The sequence below is a fragment of the Geospiza fortis genome, unplaced genomic scaffold (genome assembly GCF_000277835.1).
Source record: "Geospiza fortis unplaced genomic scaffold, GeoFor_1.0 scaffold200, whole genome shotgun sequence".
NCBI classification, from domain to species: Eukaryota; Metazoa; Chordata; class Aves; order Passeriformes; family Thraupidae; genus Geospiza; species Geospiza fortis.
In genome coordinates, this window is record NW_005054353.1 from 2,679,403 (window position 1) to 2,704,288 (window position 24,886).

At 35.0% G+C, this 24,886-nt stretch overlaps 1 protein-coding gene across 13 annotated transcripts in view; it reads left to right on the plus strand.

Annotated features, from left to right (window-relative positions):
- RIMS2 (regulating synaptic membrane exocytosis 2) overlaps positions 1 to 24,886 on the plus strand; it is a 357,283-nt gene that overhangs the window by 31,536 nt on the left and 300,861 nt on the right. For 6 of the 13 annotated variants that reach the window (XM_031058964.1, XM_031058965.1, XM_031058966.1 and 3 more), the window contains exon 1: positions 16,150 to 16,912. The exons of the other annotated variants lie outside the window; for them this stretch is intronic. In XM_031058964.1, the coding sequence (XP_030914824.1) occupies positions 16,791 to 16,912 (122 nt within the window). In that variant the 5' untranslated portion in view covers positions 16,150 to 16,790. Of the gene's footprint in view, positions 1 to 16,149; positions 16,913 to 24,886 lie in introns of those variants that run through there. 13 annotated transcript variants of the gene reach the window in all.

Here is a 24,886-nt window from a genome sequence, read left to right on the forward strand (position 1 = left end):
GAAAAACTTCCTCAAGGATATTTTTCCTGAAATTCAATGAAAAAAAGAAAGTGAAAATATTGTGAGAATATTCATTTTAATGTGTTATGAGTCAATTTATTCCTGCTACATCTATCAGAGGTTGAGCCTTGTCACAAAGAGAGAATTGGTTCTTGGTATAGGAAAAGATCATGATCTGTAAGCTCATGATCTGAAGGAAGACTAATAAATAAAGCTGCCTGAACCCTTTTCAGATTAACTGTAAGGATATGAGATTAAATCATAAAAACCAGAACGAAAACAACAAATTGAGAGAGTGAGCAGCTGCAGAGTTGCACAACAGCGGTATTTATTTTCCAGGCCAACAGACACAGTAAAGATATATCCTACTTCCCTTTCCCTTGTTTTTTCCTTTCAGTGATACATATGTATTTGGGGGTTTATTTTCTATCAACCTTCTTACTTCAGAAAAAAAAAAAGAGGATGTTTAGGGTGCTTTCCACAAACTATCTAGGAGGCTTGGAGGACGTATTTTATTCTGAGTGAGAAGTGCAAACAAGAGACTACTAGGGTCTGAAGATGCAGGATTTATGCATGTATTCTTTATGAAATGTATACATGTGCTTCCCACATAGAAAGGCTTTATTCTGTTGTGTCACCAAATTGCAGTAGCATTGAAAGTGATTTCCTGTGTCCCTTTCCTTCCATTCTTGGAAGGAATGCCAGTATGAGCTGGCAGCGTAGGAGCTCTCTTTTGGGACTGCAGTTGGGGATGTCAGGGTGTGAATAGAGAGGAAAAAAGAGACCAAAACAAGAGAAAAAAGGAAGGAGAGGAAAAAAACAGGCATAAGTGAGACAAGAAACATGAAAGAGCAGCATGAATTTAAAAATGAAAATGTGTGTCCATCTGTTTCATGTTTATATCTTTTTAAAATGATTCTTCTTTAATTGCTGGATCATGAACAACTGACACTGAGAATGGCACTGATGGTAGTTTATTGCAACTTAAAATACGACAGTGTAACATTAAAGTCAGTTAATTATACTTATTTTTGAAAAGCTGAAAACTGCCCATTTCTTGAGATTATCACTATTTTTCTGCTGCAACACTTATGACATGTCCCTGTAGTGCAGCCTCTGGTTTTGATTGTTTCTATTTCTGAGTACCTGAGTTGATAGATTTCTAGGCCAGATGTGTCAAAACCCCTTTACTTGGACCCATGGAAACCAAGCATATTTGAAAGCCAAGTATTTTACCTGATTCTCAAATAAAATAGAGGTATTTTAAATTTTTTACCCTATTTCTTTTAGCTGCTGACATATTTAAATACAGTGAGAAATATTAAAATAATTATGTAGAGAGACTATTTAAATTGTGTTGGCATTCAAGAGTCTGATAAAGCTGTGTGCAGATTTGTTCATGCTTAGAAAACAGTGTCTCTAAACCTTTTAGAATTCTTCATGTAAGGCATAAAAAAATATGATTTCTTTTTAGACACTTTAACTATCACAGTAGCAAAACCCTAAAATTGTTGATAAGCATAATTATATTCTTTCACTTAATGAATTAGTCTAATGCTCTATACAAGAAATTTGCAGGTTGAGTTTAACATTGAATCAGTATTCTTTTCCGTGCATGACTGCAAAGGCCTCACAATGACTTCCCTGGTGCTAGAACAGGATGCAAAGATCTTTAGAGTTATTCTACAGTATTTTTAACATATTAACTAAGATTTAAGTTTTACAGGATTGGAACTGCATCTCAATAAGGTTTTATATTCATCTTCCTACTCCCAGTCCAGCATTTTTTACCACTTTAATAGTCCTTAGAACTGTAAAGTAACACGTCAGTCTGAAAACTACTCTCAGTAGTTTTCCTTTTGTTTCTTGTGTTTTCATTTATTGTATGCTTTCTGTGATTCTTGAGATAATAGTTTAGAACAAATAAATTAGGTTTTTCTTCACAGAACTGCTCTTTTATTTATTTAATTCATCTACACGTAGGATTATGGATCAGCATTTCATGGCTGTTCTAGTTTTCAGGTAGAAACTGAAGTTAAGTTTATCTGCAGTCTCAATCTCACATGATATTAAAAATAATTAAATAATAACTATGGCCAGAGGAAGCAATCAAAAATTAAGGGAAGTGAGCCAGAGAAAGTGCATTACTTACTTATTGAGAAGAAGTACCTTGGGTCTAAGAAAGTCCGAAATTCTTTAGTGCAGAAATTTTAATGAAATAATTAGACACTTAGGACAAGGATTAAGCTACACCTGCTTATGAAGATGAGTAAAGATTTTGATATTCTTCGTAAGGCAAGGTCTCTGTGAGGAGTTCCTGAAGGACATTTACATTGTCCATTAACAGTCCAGACTACCTATAGTGGGTACACTTTGTTTCTACCTGTCATTATTAGGTTGCAGTGGGTTGTAGCATATTCATTCTGTTCTAACTTCTGAAAAAGAGACGGAGCTTTTTCTCTCCATTACCTTTGCAGAACTGTTTTCTGAGAAATGAAGCTCCTTGTACAGTTCTTTGTCTCCTAATATTGGTTCTGTGGATCTCCTGCTCGCATGGGCAGTGTCATCTCTGACACAACGTTCAAGACGTGCAGCCACACTGTGACTTCAGTGGAGTTTATCTGAGCTGGGCATTGCTTCCCTTCCTCCCCTTTATTTTCTCGAACTGATTATGATTTATTAAAATATACCTTTTATTATTATTTTAAGCAGAACCTTTATCTAGCTGTAGAACCTATACTGAGTAACATTGGGCCTCTGGCCAATGGCAGCTACAATTTTGGATCCTTTTTTTTGAGAAAGATGATCTGTTTGTAAAAGATAGAAAGAGAAAAGGAAAATTCTAGAACTGTAGCAGAACTAACCTACTTTATTAAAGAGTCTAAAACTGCCATGTTCCTTTTCAAACACCAGAGTGTTTTAATTAAGAACATAAAAAATATTTAATTCCAGATTTAAGTGACAGTGTTAACTCAGCTGCAATCATCCTCCACAGTGAGCTAATCTCATGTACATTTTAGGGAATTTCACTTTCACAGTTTGTAGTAGAGAGCCTTTTCAAAAATAATTCCATTACAAAATGATGTTTTTATTTTGCTCACTGTTACTAATTATTTTTTTATCCATAGACATTTGTTGCATGCTCCCTATTGAAAGCTATCACTTACTATTTCATTTTTCTCAATCTCTAGCTCAGGGAAATCTGGATATTCAGTGCTGTTATTTGGTATCTTTGAAGGGGAGTTTGGGCTTCCATTGCAGTGTTACATTTTTGTAAAACACAGCTATGTCTTTACCTGTGCTAAAAGACTGTTAATAACTTTAATCTATAAGCACAGATATCATCTATATTAGAATATTTAATATTTTTTATTAAGTGTTGACTGCAGCTAACATTTATGACACTAAATGTAGTTTTGCTTTTAACTAAAGTGATACTGTAAAAAAGTAATATCACAAAAAAATTGAGGGTAGCAGTATTTGTAAATTATGTCTTATAATTAATAAGGCAAATACCTTTCTGAGTTGAGCATATCTTGAAGTGCAGTTTTGTTGATTTTGCATAGATTTGAATGTTAGAATTCACTTTGGGCTCATAATCAATAGTGTTACTGTCCTCTGTTCTTTGGAAGCTAAGTTCTCTTAAGAAGCATAAATAACAGAAAAATTTTGTATTTTAAAAGAAATGCTGTGTAAGGGTGAATAAGATACATCTGTGGGGTGTAGCTGAGGGAAATTTCTAACATTTGGTAAAGAATTCTACTAAGTCAAATTTATTATTTCTAGCAGCCAAGTAGTTTTGGGATCTGCAGGAAACAAATGAATGGCTTTTTGTTTTCATATTTTTACCACAGCTCTATAGACTGAAATAAAAAAAAAGTGAGGCTGCATGCAAATGGTCTGGTGCAAATGGACTGGTGCAAATTCTTTGGCTTTTCCTTTGTGTCTCTAGAAGTCACAAATAATAAAGAAATCACTTCTGTAGTGCAATTTAGTTGTCACTTATCTTCTAGATGGTAAGATTAAAAATTTTAGTACCTGTCAATCTATTTTATTTAGGCAGATTTGAGGAAAAAATATAACAATAATGAATGTAATAGGACCAGGGTGACCATATTTTCATAATTCAAAGTTATATTATTAAGCATTACGATTTTCTTTCTACCTTTTCTTTAGCACGATTATTCAGTTTCTTTTTCTGCCCTTCTTCAAGACAAACCCTTTCATCCCTTTGCCTATTCTAGAATGTCCTCATAGAATTATTTATTTAGTTAGTTATTTTATTAACTTTTTTTTTGTGTATCACAATGTCTTTTCAACCAGTGTGAGAAACAAAATCAACTCTGGCTAGACATTGAAAGTGGTTTCAAAGATATAGCCATGATCTTTTTTCATCCTAAAGACAGACATTCTTTTCTTCTCTAAGCCACTTCTTTTACTTTCCCCATGATGTAGTTCACTTCTTTTCCTCACTTCACAACCAGTAATTCTGAAACCATTCCTAAGTGTCCTTTCAGTTTTGTGGTGAACTAATTGGATACTTCTCTCCCAAGCTTTGGGAAATCTTAATTTTGTGCCTTTCAGAAAGAACAGAGCTCTCTACATTCTTTACTAACCAGAGTAAGACAGCCAAAGACATTTTAAGGAAACAGTTGCAGCAAAGTTGTGCTGTACAATGTCATTTCCAGTTAAGTAGGAAATGTAGGTGACCTGAAGTCAGTGACTCTTAAAGTGGTGTTCTAAAATCCAATGTAATATCTGTATATGATATGCAGTGGATTGTGTATGCGTGCAACTTGTTCTGACTTCCTGCACTATGCAGCTCTGTTCCCTGTAACCATGCCCTGATGTTTTTAGAAAATGACATCAGCAAGCACCCGCTTCTGCAGCACTGAGCTTCCTGAAAATGCTATTAGGGACCTCAGAAAGTCTTATCATCTTCATAGAATATCAAGAGGTTAAGTTGCTCCAAACACAGCTTTCCGGATTTCTGCTCCACTGTTTTGTCAGCTGGTATTATCTGCTTGAATTGGCCCCCAGATGTAATTTATCTGCCTAAGCAAGTTTCCATTATGCAGCATGAAATAGGATGAACCATGGACTTTGCTGCAAAAACCCCATTTTCTTTGTAAAAAGAAAATGGCAAGAAGAAGAGTTCCTATGGTAAGGTTGTGATAGAAAGAAATGCATTTTTGCTGCAAGAAGTTACATTTGTAATGACTTTGTGAAAATACTGGACTTTAAATGAGTTCTTGATGATCACTTAAAAAAATTTTAAAAATACCTAGCAAGGCCAAGGAGATTAAAGCAAAAAACATCTGATTTGCTTTATAATGCCAAATAAATTGCTAAGCTTCAGAAGGACATTGCATTCTAAAGTTCCAAATCAGTGCACAAACCCGATTTTTTTGAAGAGGTAGATTAATTTTAATTGAATCTTTTTGAATCTGGCATGAGGTGCTGGGCTGACAAAAAATGACCTGCTTTAGTTGCATCTTTGTGCTGCAGTTAGAACTGTGAAAAATATTTAAGCTAAAAGAGGAATCAAAATTAGTTCAACAATGTCAACCCTTGAATATAAGAAATTTGACAACTCAAAAATTAGTTCAGTAATTCCACCTCCTCACTAGGATGAGATAATTGTATTTTATTCCTAAAATGGACATGTAGTGATTAATCTTCCAGTACCATTTATTAACAGGGTCTGGAACAAAAACATATTCTTGGAAGAAACCAAATTTAACTTGGATATGCATTTCTTATAAAACAACTTATAATTTGGGTGCTTCTTGTGTCTCAAGTACATGCAATGAAGACTGAAGAACTAACTTTCATTTAAAAAATATATATCAATATCTGAAGCAAGAAATTTGACCTTCTGAATAAAGTAAAATTGAAGTAAAGTATAATTTCTACTCAGCAGATTTTTTAATGCAGACATTCTTTCCAAAATTAGAATGTCAGTTCTAAAGACCCTGAGAACCAGAGTAAGAAGGAAAAGAGGAAGATATGTCACTTAAATAGTGGAAAAGATAGGAATATTTTGTAGATGGGACTCAAACTCTCGAGCTTTGGATATTAAGTACAGTATTAATAATGTCTCAACTTTTCAAAAAAAATTGTTTTGGATGGTGATAAACTGCATTGCAGTAATGATTGATGCACTAACATACATCTGGATAATTTTCACCTACTTTACTTTCCTTCTCCTTTGGGTAATTAAGAGCACAGATAAGAATGTTAGTGTCCTTTTGGTAGATATTCCCAAAAGCTGTCAGTTGTTTTCAGCCAGTTGTCAGTTGTTTTCAGTTTTGGTTGGAAAAGCCAACCAAACCAGGAGATTTCATTCAAGACAAGGATTTGAAATTTCACTCTCTATGTGGCATACCAATATTTCTTTCAAAAGCACTTTTTTTTTTCTGTCTGAAAATGAGATTTATTTAGAGATTTATTCTGTGGTATGTCTCCAAGTATCATGAAGCCTTACAGTTACAACAATCAATTATGAAATTAACCCCCACTCCCTTCCCAAGTGGCCAATGATGCCTTTATTCCACTAAAATAGAACTTCTGTATTAAATGAAAATCTTTCCAAAGTAAAATATTTACACAGCCTTAATGCTTATAAAATCCAGGCTCCATGACACTGTCAAAGGAATTGAATTCCAGAAGTGTGTGATCATCAGGAAAATATTCTTCTGGTATTCCAATCAGCTGAATATAGGAGTAACCCAGGAGACCATAAATCTCATAATGACATGGAAGGAAGATAAATTAATCTCTTTGAACTCATCCCCAAGATATGGAAGGCTCAAATTTTTAACCAGTAGACTGAGCAGCAAAAATTAATACACAATCTAGTGCATAGATGTGTTGTCATAGCCTCTGTTATACTAAATGAAAAGACTGATTTTAATCTTACTGTCATTTGGACAATGATCTATCTTGTAGTTTGCACATATATTAGTCTTTGTTTCCATCACAGATCACCTGGACACATTGACAGCCAACACAAGTTTGGACCTTTAAGGACCAAATCAGTCATCTGAAAATAGAGATATGGTAATAAATCTCAAGATATTTTCCGAGTGAAAAAAAGTAATTTCTAAAATTAATTAAATTCCCAAATTTACTGTGAATGAGAGATCATTTCTGCAATGTATAACTACCATGGATTTCAGGATCAATGCAATTGTTATTTTCTTTACATAACAAGGAACTTTATGATCAGCTTGCTCTCCAAAAAAGCGCTTGTATAAAGGATGTCGTAACTGTGGTAGCTGTGTCTTTCATGAAGAAAACATTATCTCTTCATGTGAGTGTACATATTGGAATCATTTCTGTTGGGAGCATTTATGTAGTTGACAATCATTGTTAGACTGTTGTAGGATTTATGTTTTGCTGACTGTTTGCTTAAATTTCTATAACTTGGAGAATAACAGGTATAAGTACAAACTACCTGTGAGCACTGAAGAAATTAACTTGCACCTTAAATACTTCATCCTGAAATGGAGACGAAAGACAGGTGTCTGCAAACTGTTAGTGAGTGTATTTTCAGATCCTGTTTTTAGTATTTTACATTATTAATCATGCATAATACTTAGTAGTGTTTAAATCAACTTTTGTGTTTTTGAAAGGTGAAAAATGATCACTTTTTATAATGGTGAGGAACAGAAATCTCTTCTGTAGCAGATGAAGTTTTCAGTACACTGTTTCAAAAATCAATCAAATCTCTGTTCTAGGCCAGCAGTTCTTGTCTAGTGAGACACATCTTATTGGTGAACCATCCAGAACTGCAAATGAAGCATAAAGCAGGATTCATGTACTATAATGAGGTGCAAGAAAATATCAATTGATTGTAAGTCAGCTGAAGGTAAAACTGGTTGAAATATACTATTCTAAACCACATGTTCTACAAGGTGCAGCATCTACTGAATATTGAGCTTTTGCATCCTTGAGTATTACACAGACTTCTCTACTTCTTCAACCAGTATATAGAAAATTTGATGTTCTTGTTGGAAAAGGAGCTATTGCTTTAGCCAGGGGAATGAGGTCTCACTTAGATCTTTTCTAACTCTGATTCTTTCACCTTACTAGTACCCCTTCAATACTTTTAGAAATATTATTTATATATTGTATACTACATGTATGGACATGGACAAATGTATACATTCACACTAAAAAGTTAGGATGCTTAGCCATTTCAGTAAATGTTATTTCTGGGAAAGCAGAGAACTGATTATGGAACCATAATTTGATCCAGAGTTTCAAGAAATTTATTTTGTGGAGATGTGTTTCTCCTGTAGGAAGCTGATCAGCCCTGCAGAAATGAAAAAAAAAAAAAATTAGTAACATTTATTAGTTATTTTAGTACAAAGTAGAATCATGCTCTTGCAGATTGAAGAATGATTTGTACATTTATTAGAAAAATAGGTTAGTTTTCTTGTTTGTCAAATGCAATTTCTGCCTCAGTAGCTCTTTATATAAATTATGTCTTAGGTCAGGATAGTTTGAAAAACCCCATTTTCCTAGATTTGAAGGCTTCTTCTTTATATATGATATCTGCCATCAATAGGAGTTTTGCTAGAAACCGTGAAGATCCCGAAAACACCTGTGTTATATGTGGGGAAAATGCATGAGTTGGAAAAAGGGAGAGAATGCACACACCTGTATTTTTTTGGTGTCAGAGCACAGCTAAGGCAGGAACTGGAAAGTGTTCTCAGATCTAGCAATAGAAATGAAACCAAAAATAAAGTAATTAGACAAGCATAAGAACACTTCATTAAATCTGTTTTTGGGTGCTCATGCAATTTTGGGTCACATGATTTTTTCCCCCCCTACATGTTCCTCTTTATTTCTATTAATCATACAGGAAGGAAAAGGTGGCTAGCTTTCCAAATTGTACTCCTTAGTCATCTGCATTTAGGTGGGATGAATCTGGGTGTCTTTGTTTTTAAGGTCAAACAATCGAAATTCAACCTCTGAATTTGCCTAAAATCAGTAACATCTTCATTTTTAAGCATAGACTTCCCTAAGCAAGCAATACTTAGAAAAGCCCAGAACTGGCAAATGAGGTAGAAGGCAGCACTGGGATTTTATTGCAGACCAAGCAAGCTGTATATATTGTGTAATATTCAGAAGAAAAAAGATATGAGAAATAATTAAAATTATACATTTTATGTAATTATTTGCAAGTATTCTATGCCTTGTCATATTTAAATAATACTTCCCATATTGCCTTTCAGCTAATGTATTAAAGAGAATTCCACAGAGAGGTTTGAGAAGCCATAATCTATACTGAGCTAAGGAAATTAAACAATAAGTCAAAGTTATTCATGTTAGAGATGTCTTAAAAATAATTATACTGGGAGGTATACCCAGTTGTGAGGCATATTTATTTATTAATTTCAAGAATTAGTACTGTTGTGGTATGGTCTATCATAATAAATAACAATAGGATTTCAAATTATAATTTTCCTATTTCCTTTGTCTAATTTGTTTGGTTTTTTTTTTTCCTGTCTTACTCATCCTCAAATGCGCAATTTGTGTATGGTCAGTGCCAGTTTTTGTATGTGTCCATACCAGCCCTAACAGTAGGATTTCCCAAGTGAACATATGGCACATTTCCTAGTATCTGTGTAAGGAACAAAGTTAGACCTACCATTGTGTTATCTGAGTTTTAAAAAATGTAGAGTTATTTTATCAGTAAAAGTATTTATTGTAAGTCATCTGACATTTAACTTTCACAAGTCTTTATTTTTTCATTTTGCAGATTTAAAATTTCATTTAAAAAAACTGATTAAAAAATACAAAATATCAGCTTCCAAGTATTTTATTTGTAGAATATATACTTTCCTAAGCGGTAAGTATGCAGGCAAAAGATGATGTTTAACATGTTGGCCACTTTCTAGGAACTTTTAAAGGTGTCCTGATCAGTGGATCATGATTATTTCTTTCATTTACTTAGACCATGATGAGGTGCAGAGAAATGAGTTGTGTCCTCACAGAACTCAGCGCATCTCATAAAGGAAAGTTGGCACTTTTCTACTTAGGGAGTCCAAAGCTGCCCTGGAATTTACCATCAAGACTTCAGCTTTTTGGGCTGGTGTACTTTGTACTCCTTGACTTCCTTGAGAATCTATAGATGTCAAGGTTAGTTTTGTCTGTTATTAAAAAGTAGACAGTTGTTTACCTTTTTTCTCTGTGTGTTGAAGGCGTAAGTACTGAGAATTTTTGGAGATGGGAATATCCAGATACCTGTAAAGGCGCTAAAGGTAAACTGACAGCTTACTTTATCCTCAGTGTAAGTAGGTTAATGAGAGCATCCTCCTTACCATTTTGGATGTTGTTGTGCTTGCTGGGCGAGTTCGTGACTGAGGAGCAGAGCACAGGCTGCTTCCGCTGGCACTAGAGCAGTTCCAATATCTGGGAACGTGCTAGAGGCACAGTGTTGAACTGCGCTTTTGGGCCTTAATCCAAAGGCTGTTGGCATGCAATGTTATCCCTGATTTCACTGGAATTAGGCTACTTAACACTTGATACTACAAGGAATGTTTTTCAACAGACTTTGGAATGGCAAAGTTCTAGTACCTAACACAGCAAGTAAGACAAGGGCTTGGGGTCCACGCTTCCTGTGTGGACGACTGACATTACTCTTACCTGCAACCGTAACCACAGCACTTAAGCTTCATATCCTAAAGGATTTAATAGAGAATATGCTTACAAGGTTTGCAATAATTAACTCTTTTTTGAAGCTTATTCTAAGAATAAATTATTATTATTTCATTGTTCGATATTACTGTTGGTGGAACAGGAGATAAACTTTTGTGAGTTCTTTGCGCATGGGATGCCTCTAATAGCAAGTCTGATAGAGAATGAAGAACGGGGAGTTAAATACACCTGGGAGGCAGTTTCATGAGCTCCAGAATCAGTACAGCCTATAGTGGAATATCATGTTTTTTCATCCTAATTCTTCTGTGATATGGTGGAGGACCACGATAACTTAAGCAACTTTTCCTATCATTTTTGATAATTCTGCCAAAGTTCAGATGGCAGTGTTGTGGTTATTCACTGGCCATGCTCTGACTGTCTTTCTGCTGTAAAAATCAATGAGTAATGGCTCTCAGTTCTACCCACTCTTCCTCCATGCACACTGACATGGGTCTTTGTCCTCTTGTGATGACACAAATTTTCACAGAGATCGCTGGAATCTAACTATATAAATACTTATGCCCTATGAAATTACCCAGTCTCCTCAAGCATATTAGTCATGATGATAGATGATAATGTGGAGGAAAAAAGGGGTAAACAGACTGTCCAGATTTCTAAGTCTCATCTATTGACCCAAACAGTGTAACTTACACTAAAGGAAGAGTAAAGATAAATTTAAGTGACTACATGGCAGAAATATGAAGAGGGATACTGAGAAGAATTAAATAAATGGAATGGAATGCCTCAAAAAAGAAATAAAGAAATGTGAACATACTGAGAATAAAACACAAGAAAAAAACCCCAATATGTTATGGCATGAGGTGAGGATGAATTTACTTTCTTTTACGTTACTATACTTTAGTAGTGGATATTTTCTGTAATGAGCTTTGCTCTCTTAGCTGGAATTTCAGTATCTTCCATTGTAGATCTGTGACCTGACTACCAAGGATTAAAATCAGTATCACTTTTCCATTCTTGATTAATGTTTAACTCAGTGAATTAAATAGTTCTTTCAATATTTAATTATTTTACGGGAGAGAGAACAGTGTCAACAGCAAAGACAAATTCCCTTAGGAATAACCAGGGGCATGTTGATAAGAACTTTGTGGGCATATTTTAGGAAGCCAGTAGAGAAACCTGGGACTCAGTTTTCCATGCTTCCTAACACTGTTCTAACGGCCCAGCTACCTGTAAGAAGAATGGTGCATTTTGAATGCCTGACGGCTCAGGCACCAGCAGAACAAGAAGATTCATTTTTACAGTTCTTGGACAGAGACTGATGCTTCCCTGTAGCCTGGATTTAGGTACTTTTATCCTTTTGGGTTTGAGGCTTTATCGGTGTCCCTTTCTTTGTTATTTCCTATAGTAAGTATTCAGAATACTGGCTTCTATGAGCCCTGTTGTTATGTGTTTAAATTTCTTGTTATAGATTTTTCATTAGATAAACTTCTCTTGTGAAACTGAACCTTTGAACATTGATGTGATGAAATACAAATGGATGTGTGCTTTATTCCAAAAGAAAGTCTGCTTGCATTTCACTTAGAGTAGTGAAGTGAAATGCCCATCCTTGAATGGAATTTCCAATAGTCCTTAAAATCATGTCCCACCTTGGAGCATCAGTTTGCTGACCCAAAAGGAGTAGTCTTATAAACGGTAATAATACAACACTATCTAATGTCCAAGGCCACTGTTAACTTACCTCTTTGAAAAGAATTTGTTAGGAGGTTTAATCTTTTTGTAATGAATGTCAGTCAAAAACTTTTGATCATGAGTATTTAACTAAGTGCTTTGATAAAGGCATATTGAAGAGCGATGGTGGTGTAATACAGATATTTATGTGCTATTAATTACAAAGTTTTATGTAGTATCTAGAAAGAAAAAACAGTAGACATTAGGCTTTCTGCACATTTCAAAAATTCTGCTTTTATCCTCAAACTCCAAGTGACTCAGCTCTACAATTTTCTTCTGCATTTCCATCAAAATAATAATTACATACTATCCAGTAGATTAGAATGGAATTGAATCCAAAATTGTTCTTGATAGTATCTTTTATCACAGAAAAATCTTTGTCCTATAAGCTGTAATGTATAGCTTTAATAAGTTTGTATGACTCTACCTTGTTTAAATTACAATGTCCTGTGAAATCTTTTTTGTATGCCTATAATAAGAAGTGATGCATGTAAGTAATTTTGAGATAACATATTTATACATATTGTCAACTTTCTTGTATAATAGATTTACATTTCTGAAAACTTGAATCAATTCAAGGAAGTTTAATCTTATGTTTGAAATAGAAATATTTTATATAAATTTGAAAACCTCATATTTGGGAGATTTCTAGATAACTTTCCATCTTAAAAGCTTGTATCTGGTGGACCTTTATTAAGATTCAGTTTGGCTACAGAACAAGGTATCTGTATGGACCTCAGTGTAGCTGGGCTTAATGGATCCAATGATGCTTTTATCAGGCTTGTCTTTTCATTTTGAAATAGCCTGTCAACCATGTCAGGTAGTTGTTCAGACTATCTAGTGCTGATTTTGCTTTTTCTCTGCAGTATCTTTAAAGTACTTGGTCTTCATTTCCATAAAATCTTTGATAAAATTGGTGGGAAAATGAAATATATTATTTTTAAACCATAAATAGCAAGAGCATGTACACATATCTTTTTGCAAGTATAAATACACCACATACCATAATAAATATCACTGTCAAAATTATTTTTATGAGGCCCTCAAAGGATAGGAAATGCTAGAAACAGAAGTGCTTAAGCAGTGCTTGGCTTACCTGGTGCTTATTAAGTACACAATTAGGGGTATTCCAAAAGAAAGAAGCCTGTGCATATCAGATGTCTTTTATTTCTAGTATGGATATTGGAGAGTATAGACTGAGAACCCTGAAGAGCAGAAAAGGAGATCTCAAGTTAAATAGGCAGAAAAGTAATCCCTGTCTTTTTCAACATTCTTATGTGAAACTTTTAATTTGGGAACGCTGAGGGTATAATTTCCTGAGCCTTAGAAATTACGCTGAATCACTGCCCTTCCCAACAGGAATTTTTTAGTGTAAGAAACGGTGACACATTTGAAGATCTGTAACAGCACTGAAATAAGGTTAATAGTACCTGTTCCATTTTGTTCACAAACAATATCAATGTACAGAGAATAAATTTTATGTGTGCTTCTACTGACTTCTTTTGATTGTCAATTTCATTCTGGTTCTCAAAGGATGGGTACTTCAGTGGGCAGAGCCTACTCTGCTCATGCTCCTTCATTCCATTCCCTCTAGCCTCTTCTTGTTAGGTCTCCTTACTTCCTTGATTCTTCCCAGATGAATGACGACATTTTGGAAAAGGTGGAAGTACCTAAAAGAGGTGTTAGTAGAAGTCCACATAATAGGGTCACTATACTTCTCTAGGCCACATAATAAATGGAGGAAACAATTGCTTATTGGCTAAAGGGTCTCTTGGAGTGCGTTAGAAGGGTCAGGAAAGAAAGGCAATTCTATTTCATTCTGTTCCATTCTTTTTTTTTTTAAATAAAAATAGTATTTTAAATCAATAGTACAGTCAATTTTGATAAAAATTCCAGATGACCAAAAACATATGCGTTTGCACAAACGCCATTTCTTTATAGCTGAATTTTCTGCTAGCAGCAGCTATGAAGTATTTGCCTTTAAAAGTATTCTTTTACTTCCCTATGAAACATTTTACATGCATGAGTATCTGCAGGATACTCTTTATTCCTTACTCTAATATAAAATTTAAAAACGTAAAGTTTTAAATATGTTTCTTTTGTCCGTAGTTTTAGGACAATCTTAAAAAAAATAAGAAAGAGAAAAAAAAAGAGTGTATGCCCTAACTTCCATTTTAAATATCTGAGAATGAAGACATAGAAAGATGAATGTCAAATGTTCAGCACTTTGTTGCAACAACAAGGGCATTTTGACTGTGATTCCCATTTATAAGGTATGCAACCAAAAGGTAATGCGCTTGAAATGTATGATAAAATACTGGTCTTGTACCTACTCCATGGCCAACATTGCCTCTGAACTGTGAAGTGGTGCATTTATACCGATTGGAATGACTTGAAATTTGTGACAAGACGACTGTTTCTTGGAGCAGATTAGAAAATTTGGGTTTTTTTTGTGGAATGAATGTAACGGCAAATTTTCTTGCATTCCAAACATGAATTCTCTGTAATATAAGTAAGGTGTTTACCAAGTATTACTTTTTCGTATTATTTTAGTATTATTTCATTATAGTAAGATAGCCACAAATATCCATTGGTTCCTACTTCAGGATCTCAAAGGTTACCAGCTTTGGCAGACATAGAGCCTATTTATTTTATCATAAATTGTAATACATTGCTCAAATACAAATGCTTTCATAATGCACAGTATGCTATGGAAAGAAAAATAGGTATTAAAACTATTTTGGGTAGTACTTTGTAGGGTTTCACATGAGTTTTGCAAACAGATATATTAGCGGATATTTTCATGATTTGTAAAAAAATATTTAACATGGGTGGTAGGAGGGAGTCACATATATATCCCTTTTACGGGGGCCAGGAGATGAATTTGTTCCCATTTCTTTTTTTCTTATAAAATCTGTGTTGTAGCTGCCATCCTTCTGGCCAAAGAAGCCTGGATGGCTTCTTCCTCCTGAGCACATCGACACACTTGAATTAGCTGGAAAGATGTTTTTTCCCACATCATCTGAGATTCAAATTGCTTTAGTGGAAGAGCTTTAATAATAGACCTCATTTTATGTTTGTTTACTTGGAGACGTTGTAATTAGTGCTAAGATGTTAAAAGCTGTGGATAGAAAATGAGGTATTATAAAGAAAATATTTTTAATTGTTATTTTTTAATTTGACAATGATAAACTATTTTCTGTATTGTTATGTAACATCATCCCCTGGCACAAGCATTGAAGGAAAAGAAAAAATGGTTTTTAGTCAGGGCTACTTATTTTCTGTACGTTTCATGGTATTCACAGTGCATACTATGTTTCAAAAGCTCACTCTGTTCCATCAGATGACTGATTCTGCTTCTTGCTCTTTGATATCTGATACTTCTGTGTACTAGTACACAGACTCCTAAAATAGTGGGCTTTCCTGGAAGCAGATGGGTTTGGAGCACCCTCAGAAGTGATTGATTTTTCTCGGTTCTATCATGGTTGATTCAGTGCAATAAACTTTTAAAAGACACTGAAGAGGTTTCATTTTGAAATGCAGTGCTTATATATAATGCAGCCATTCCTTTTAGTAATAGTTCAAGTTTGCATGGTAAATCATTGCCTTGATGCTGTATGTACAATCCCTGACAGAGTGGTTACGTATGGAATGTATACTGTTTGCTTCAGTCGTGAATTGATACTATATTTAAATGTTTGCACTAAAATCCTGTTATCTCAGATACAGTATAGCTTTTCAGATAAGAGACAAAAGATCTATTGTTACAGTCTCTGTGCTACATGTTGTTTATTATGTGCAGATTTTTCTTTAGAGTGGTTTTTCAGTCCTTTAGAATTGCCATTACATTAAAAAAAATAAGAATTCTACATACATGGTCACGGATATTAGTCATTTTTACAGGGGAGGGAAGGAGGAGGGGAAGATGCAGAAATCCTCCTCCTTTTAGATAGTAGTAACAGTGTGAGGATGCCTTGTCCTCCTTTTTTTTACTTCTGAGATTTTATTGCTGGCAGCCAGATGTGCTGAAACTCCTGACGACAGCATCTATTCACTGCGTGTTTTTAATAGGCTTAGAGAAATATGAGTAGAGTACATGAAAGCAGCTCAGCTTCACACTTCAGCTGGGAATGCCCAAAAAGCTTACTGCTGTTTAGAATTCTTGCTACAGTCAGGAGAAAGCTGCTCGAGTACTAAATCTTCTACGACTGAATTAGAAGAATAATGACTGTACAATTAACTATCAGCCCCTGCTCATTTAGGCACAGTTTTTACAGAGATCAGGAGAAATATGGAACTTGATTGGCATATTTGTATTTGATGGTGTGTAAAAAATAGATGACTTTTAAGACAGGTGGTGAAGAAAAATAGAAGGGAAAGAAAGGGAGAAAATGCAATTTGAAACACTGCGCCAGGTCTGCAATTCTGTTTTATCTCATTTTCATGGGGTTTTCTCATCCCCTCCAAATATTTTACAAAATGATCTTTTTGGACAAACGTTGAACAACACTAGGTAAGTAGAAATGAAATATTTTTGCTTTATCATTTCTCTTTTTATGCTGATGTTAATCTATCTGCATGCTTTTCAGTGGGGTACTTTTATAACTGCACTCCTAGATATTAATATTTTCATGGTAGCAGTGAGTCTGTTAGTGTTTTTATGTTTTATGTAAGGATTTACATGAGAACTCAATCTGCAGAAATAAAGACAGCAAAGATAGAATAAAATATTTAAGATGGTTATGTGTCTTTCAAGTACATTAGCTGCCATTAGAAGCCAGCATTATTAGCTGTAATCCTTAAAGCATATTAAATATTCATAAACAAATTTGTCAGAGAAAATGATTTCTATGTGGATATGGCAGTGAAAAGATTAAATGCTCAGAGATGTGTCTGTTTAACCATGCATAATTTATTGGAAGATGCAAATTAGTAGTCCTGCATACCTTTTGCAAAATAGAAAGCAGTTCCTTATTTTTAAAAGATTCAGATCCTGTGTGTAATGCTTTTCAATAATGTTTTTAACTGGTCAAATTATAGCTGATTAGTGGATGCTTTGCAGCAGGTCAGTCAGCTCTGTAGGGTATCCTTTTGTGAATAGCTGTTGTTTTGTGGGAATTAGAAACGATAGGGTGAAGTTGTTGTTTATTGGTGTGAGAATTTTTGAATAGGTTTCTTAGGACTTTTGGAGGGATAAAATGAATTAATAATGCCACATTTCTGTGTCATTATTCAGTAAACATATTATAGTGCTGATGTTTAGAACTTTTTCATACTGCTATTAAATATTAAACATAAAAACATTAATAATTTTATCTAAGAGAGTGGAAGTGCAGGTCAGAAAGAAAAAGAACCCTGTAGTTTTTTATAAAGGTAGTACACTGATGGAAACATTCTGGAAAAAGGGTGGAAGTAATAGGCAGAGACTAAATCCAGCATTTTAATCTTCTTCTCTGCCTCTGTGGGAGAAATCTCTTTTAAATGGGATATTATTTCTTAACTACAGGGGTATTTGCACTTGATACTTCAGAAGATGGTTATAATTTTATTTCCCATAATTTTGTTGTAAGGATTCACTCCCTTACTGCTGATATTTCCTTTTAAAATCTGTTGATATCTATTTAATGTTACTGTTCTCAAGTTTTGTTATCTTGGTTATGAATATCTAATTAGGTATGTAAAATTATGTAGGTAGTTTTAGCAATCATAATCACAGTTATGAATTAAGGTATTTTTAGGTATATATGAAATCTGTATTCAATGAGATTTTTCTTATATCCCTTTGGTACACTGTGAAATATTTGAAGCTCTACAAAATGGAGCAATAATTTACGTGTTATCAACTGGGATTGTAAAACTGCATATTTCCAAGTGCATAGTTTCAGGCCTGCAGCAACCAGCAAAGCCCTTAGCAACTGTTCTAATCAGCCAGCATCCCAGTCCTGATTCCCTGGATCTGCTTTTGCAGATCACAGTACATGCTTTTTGTAGATCAAAGTGCATGCTTTTTGAATTTTTTTTTTACAGATACGTGGTGCTTTTTGCAGTTTATTTTGCTTGTGAGACCTGGGCAAAAGCTGCATACAGTATCAGATAAAAAGACAGTGTTATTTTATTCATTTGCTGTGCCTTAGATTAGGAGTATATTTATGCTAGATGACTGGCAAACAAGAAAGGATTCTTAGGAAACTGAGCCTCCTACCTAGTATGGGCTGTTTTGCTTAGGATGAGAATATTCCTGTATTTATAAGGAGCAATGTTGTGTTTTTCTGGGTATCAATGCTTTTGGCCTCAAGAAAACATTGTGCAATTTTTAAACAATATGCAGCAGTAATTGTGAGAGACTAATTCATGCTTTCTCTGTCTTCTGATTCTAAAGTTATGTGAAAGTACTTTAAGGTTTTGAGTAAAAAGATTCTCTCCTCCAAAGAACCATTTGTATTTTAAATCTGATCTTGATAAAAGGTTTTTGAAGAAGTCATCTATTAGTCACTAAAAAATCTCACTGGCATTTATTACAGAGGGTAGTCTTTTGATTGTCTTACAGATTTAAAAATCTGTTCTATTTTTTTAAATTAAATGAATGTGGTGTATAATTTAGCTAGATTTTTTTTTGAAGCTTTGCACGGTGAATGTAAGGCACTTGCTAAAAACTAATTGTTCATGCATTAAGAGTTAATGCTTCAGAACTGTGGTGTACCTCCAGCATGTAAGAGTCTGCTTTGATGAGGTATAGTGTGCTCTATCTCTTTAGTCTTCAAAGTTATATATTTTGTCCTTTGATGATCCTTTCTCTTTTGAATAAGGTTTTTTCTGTTTTTACATCTGAAAAGTACAAGTCAGAGTCCAGAAAGATAACGGCTGACATTACACACAGAGTGATTAACTGCTACTGCCACAAAGTAATAATGTCAAGAAAACAGCTTCATGCATACAAATTGTACAGTAGATAATGGAGTGTAAAACAAAGTCATAGGAAAGGAGGTAGTATATGGATAATTTTAATTGAATAGACATTCCTCTTAAGTTTCACATAATTTTTTCTTGGAGTTCTTGTTCTTCAGTTCTTCAGAAAGTTTAGATATACTGAGATTTTGTTGAAGGAAAGATAGGGATCTTGGGCTTTGCTTTCTCATGCTATGCTAACCATTGACAGGAACATACATTAAACTGTTTTTTATCATTTCCCATAAAAACTTTGTATGAGTTGGGTTATTGTTTGCATAGTTTTGGCTTTGCAGTAGCTGATGTGAGAGGGCCCAAATGATATTAAGGTCCTAGTGAGTTAGATTGATTTTAGTACTTAAATGGGTTTAGTTATCCCCTCCCAGCAGCTTCTAATGGAGGAATATTGCTGCTGAGTTCTCCTCTGCCAGCTGCAGGGCAGCACTTTGCTGTAAGATGCTATTGTGAGTGTAAGAGAGAAAGCTGGTTTGCTGGGCCTCCCTCCCGCTCCTACACAGCTCTGTCTGACATTACCAATTCCAGCCAGCTGAAGCAGTAAGAGCTATCATTTTACCTCAAAATTATGTTGGGGATTGGGGTGCTATTTCCTGGGTATTAAGTTATTTTTTATTGAAAAATTATTAGAATGGCCTCATGTTGAGAAACCATAGGAATTGTTCTGCATTTTGAGCATTTGGCAAATAGTTAGTTTATGGAATAAATTCATCATGTGTCCAGAAAAGAAATCAAGAGACTTTTTGTGAAAACACAGTATGTGCTTGCATGACATCCAAATTTTACAGCAACATCTAAAGGAGGTTTACTTTTTGTGCAGTCTAAAATTTTTCTGATTACTTTCAGTGACATGCTATTCGTTCAAATGACAAAAACCAATGAAATAAAGTTTTAAAATTTATTTTAAACCTTTAGTAAATTAGTAAGCTGGATTTTCAGATTGCATTATTCATTTAGTGTTTAGTGTACAAATACTGTGCTGTTGGATGCTCTATTTGTAGCAACATGCTTTGAGAAGTCACAATTGCTTTGGGCAGTATTGAGATTAACGCATTACTGCATAATGGTAAGCATCTTTTGTGGCTCAGCTTGGTACAAAATGTACAGAGGGCTATCAGTTCAATTTTGCAATTGCAGTTTATATTAGAAGCTTTTCTCATCAAATGGAAAGTGGTCAATTTAGCTAAACTTGGTTTCTCACATGACATATTGTTAGGATTTTTTTACAGTTCTGTGAAAGTGAGTTTACTGTCTAGCTTGGCCACACAGGGGCATAAGATAACTAATATATTAGAACTGCCTAGAACCAGTACAAAGATTGTTCACCAAATTCTGTGTACAATAGAGACTTAGGAATTGTCTGATTTTGAAATTAGAAACACCTAGCTTAAAAAAACTAATTGTATTTTCTTTCATTAAATTAAGCTCCAGTGGTTTTGAAGACTCTTAAGAGTTTTCACTTTTGAAATTCCTTGGTAAGCATCTTTTACATAAATACACTGATTTTTAAAATATGAATAAAATGACAAAATATATTAGCTGGCAAAACTAGACATTTCCACTGAAAGTATCATTTTAGCAGAAACATGTGATTTCTTTTCATTATTTAATTTTCTGTTTTGTTTCCTCCAATATATCTAACCAATGTATATAGTAGCTATTTACCAAAGGTCCATTTTATAATGAAGCCATCAAATGATGTCAAGAATTACTGTCACAGGCAATTGTTATTTTTTCTGGTGTTGACAATTATTACTTTGACATTGAAGGAAAAAGATAATTTTCCCTTCCTTGCTGGGAAAAAAAATTTGTCAGTATATTTCTGTAGAATAGATTTGAGGGTTTTTTTTCCCCTGACTATACCGGTTCAATGTACCAAGAGGTTTTCTAATACTCTAAGAGAATGTTGCATTTTCAAATATTACTAGTCTAAGAGCCAAGAAGAAAACCACCATAATGGTGTTAGAACTGACAGTATATTGTCCATATTCTGTGGTGCAATACTGCTAAATGTTGTAATTGAAACTGCCTCTCCTCCCTTTTCAAAACTGGTTTGTCTATAGGTACCTTTAACATTTTAGTTTGTTGGGATTTTCACATCTGCTCCTTTTTACCTCCATACTAGATTAATAGAACCATGTTTTAAGTATATTCCTCAAATTTGTAGCTGATGTGCTTTCTCAAGTAAAACATCCACTCTTGTAAACACATTTATTTGTATTCCTACCATGTAATTTTCCCTTCATGTATTAAAGACGTAGCAAAGCTATTTCCTCCCCTTGTTCTTAACTGTCTATGTCTTGCCTCAGACACAACCAGAATTCCAAAATGAACTTGATTCCAGTTCTAGATCTCTGTATTACTGTAGGAAACTTGTCCATGTCAAATAATCCTCTCTTATTTTCTTCCTAAAATTAGAGAACCCTATTCAGTGAATCCCTATGTGCATATATATCTATATATATGTGAACTTCTCTAAACACAAAGGGAAGACTGGCAGCTGGGACAGCAAGTTGTGTATAAAAGGCAGAGAGAAACTCATACAGCAGTGTATTTGGTCTTTTCTGCACTTTTGGCAAACATTCCTCACAGAGCACTCTTTTGTCCTCTTTGAGCTGCAAATAAGTGTATATCACTTCATCTGTCCTTTGGCCCTTGATTAGCTTCTTTGGGACAAAGTGGGACAAGTAGTATGATTTTCTCATCTTCTCATGTTTCTGCTTCCTTTGGAGGAAGCAGCTGAACGTACTAACTTGCCCCAGAGCTATTTCTTTCTCACAGGAAGTTGTGTATTCCATCCCGTCTAGGCGGCTGTTGGGTTTTGGGTTTGTTTTCAAGTCCCTATTTCTAGGAAAAACCATCCCTGTAACATTCTGTTACAGATATTTTCAGAGAGAGAAAAGTAAGAGATTTCCTTACAGAGCCATTTCTTTTCCCATCTCTTCCAGCTCTGGGGAGAGATACCTTCTGTTACTTCCACCTCAGTTGCTACAGATTTAATAAGGTGACATATGCTTCCTCCATGCATCTCACAGAGCTGTGGATATTTGCAGCCATAACAGGTTTCTCTCTATTCTCATTGTGCATCAACTGCTGTTATCTGATGATGGCAATAAAATCCTAGCTGGCATATGATCCTAACCTCCCACCAGGAAGAAAAAAGAGGATGGATCAGAGGTGGATAATTTGTCTCAATTCAGCTAGTATGTTAAATTCAGAAATTTAAATAATCCTAAATTTAGAAATGATTAAATATGCTTTAAAACTTGATTTTTTTTCCTCACCTGGGTGAAAGCAACAGAAATCTAAGGAATAACTGAGTTACCAAGTACAACTTTTTGAAGAGAACATTTAAAAAAATCTCTTTCTATTCTTGAATAACTCAGATGATTCCTGTCATTTCTCAGAACAGCCCAATAAGATGTGGGCATTATCTTCTTTTTTTGGAAAAAGAAAAGGCAGAGAGCACGCTATTAAAAAATGACTATGGTATTGTATAGTTGTAGCATTTAAGAGATTTGTTCAATGACAAGAGCCCAGTATTTTATGGGAACTGCATGTTCCAACATCCAGAAATCAAGGTTGCTAGTCTTGACCCTTGAGTGGATAATAGGTGCAGCCCATTATCCACTCAAGGGTCAAGACTAGGGCAGAGCAGGGAAGAGCTGTGGTGACTACAACAAGAAGTAGCCCTATGTATCCATTTTACTCTTCTTCAGGGTGCTGTCACTCTGATAAAACTGGCATGAGTGCTAAGCAAACCTCCTCCATCCTACCTCAGCTGGGAGTTAGTTTTTTATATTGGTGTGCAGCAAAGTCAATGTCTCAGACTGTTTCCTGTAACTGGTCAGAGTCATATGCATAAATATTTCATTTTCCCCAACTATATGGTCAAAAGCTTCTAGTGAGAGTCTTCACCAGTCCTTCTTTGCTTGTTACCAAGTATGTTAAAAAATCATTGAATATTCTGAGTTGGAAGGAACCCACGAGGATCATAAAATTCCAATCCTGGTCCTCCACAGCTCCATCCCCAGAAGCCACACCATGTGTCTGAGAGCATTGTCCAAACACTCCTTGAAACTGTTAGGCTGATGCTGTGACCACCCCCTGGGTGAAAACCTTTTTGTGATATCCAGCCTAAACCTCCTCTGACACAACTTCAGTCCGTTCCCTCAGATCCTGTCACTGGGACCACAGAGCAGGGATCAGTGCCTGACCCTCCTCTTCCTCTCATGAGGAAGTTGCAACTGCAATGAGGTCTCCCCTCAGTCTCTTCTTGAACAGACAAGTGACCTCAGCACTCCTCATATATATGGTTTCCCCTCAAGGCCCTTCACTGTCTTTGTTTCCCTCCTTTGTATGCTAAGAGCTTAATCTTTCTTATATTCTTGGGTCCAAAACTGCGCAAAATAATGGTTAACAGCACTCATGTAGCCCTCACCTTCTTTACAATCCTTTATTCTTTTAGCTTTTTTTCCCTTTTGGGTTAGTAATCACATGCACATTTATGGTAAGATGCGCCTGCTAATGGCACTATCCCTTTAGCAGGTCAGGAGCAGTAATTATACTGCATGGTAGAAATATGGGGCTTTGAAAAGAAAAACTTTCCTTTCCAGAAAAAAAAAGCTATGTCTTCACTTTGTTCCTTGATTTAGAAGTTTTGCTGCTGTTCCTATCACAGTTACTTATTTACTGAAGCAGTGGAAAGACCTTCTGTTAGTGTGAGTTTGGACATTTCTTCATCATTTCTTTCTGGACAGAAAGCACAGATGGACATAATAGCACAAAAAACATTGGGATGTTTGGCTGTGTAGGTCTGGCTAAGCTGGGGAGAATGGAAGGGAGGAGTACTGCAGTTACTCAGCTCCTTTCCTGTCAGGGGTGATGGGACTGTCAGTCACTATTTATGGACCCATCATCCCTTTGTATTTCTCAGGAATATACGCTGGATTTTCCACTATAAAGGCAGAATGAAGGTTTGCTCATAGAACTGTGTGAAACACTGTGTTTCAAAGTGGTTCAAGAAAGATTGGTATTAAGCCTCAAATGATTTACAGGGTTCTGAGAAAGGAATCAATGAATATAATATTGACCCCTGAAAAATTGTGAAATCTGAGATGAGTTTGGAGGTAATGGCATAATTTTAACTTTACCCTGAGATAAAAGGTTTGAAGCATAAGCTGGAAGTATTTCAAGTCCTTGGCTTCACTTCAGCATGTGCTTAGCGATAGGGAGGGAAAGTCAGCCTTCTGAAAGCTGCTTTTTGGGTTCTGAACCTGACAAGGAAAAATATGAGATTGAGAAATGAAATAAAAATGTTATGTATTGGAGAAATTTGTCCCAAAGTTGCTTAAGTTTGAAAGAGATTAGAGATTGAAATGCTGAAACCTTAACTTTGTTTGTTTTATAATAAGATTTGAGCTGGACATATTGCAAGTCAGAGGGAATTTGCATGGTGTCTTTATTTATAAGAATGAAAACATGTCTTGATTAATACACTTTATCCTTGCTGCAATATTTGAGTCAT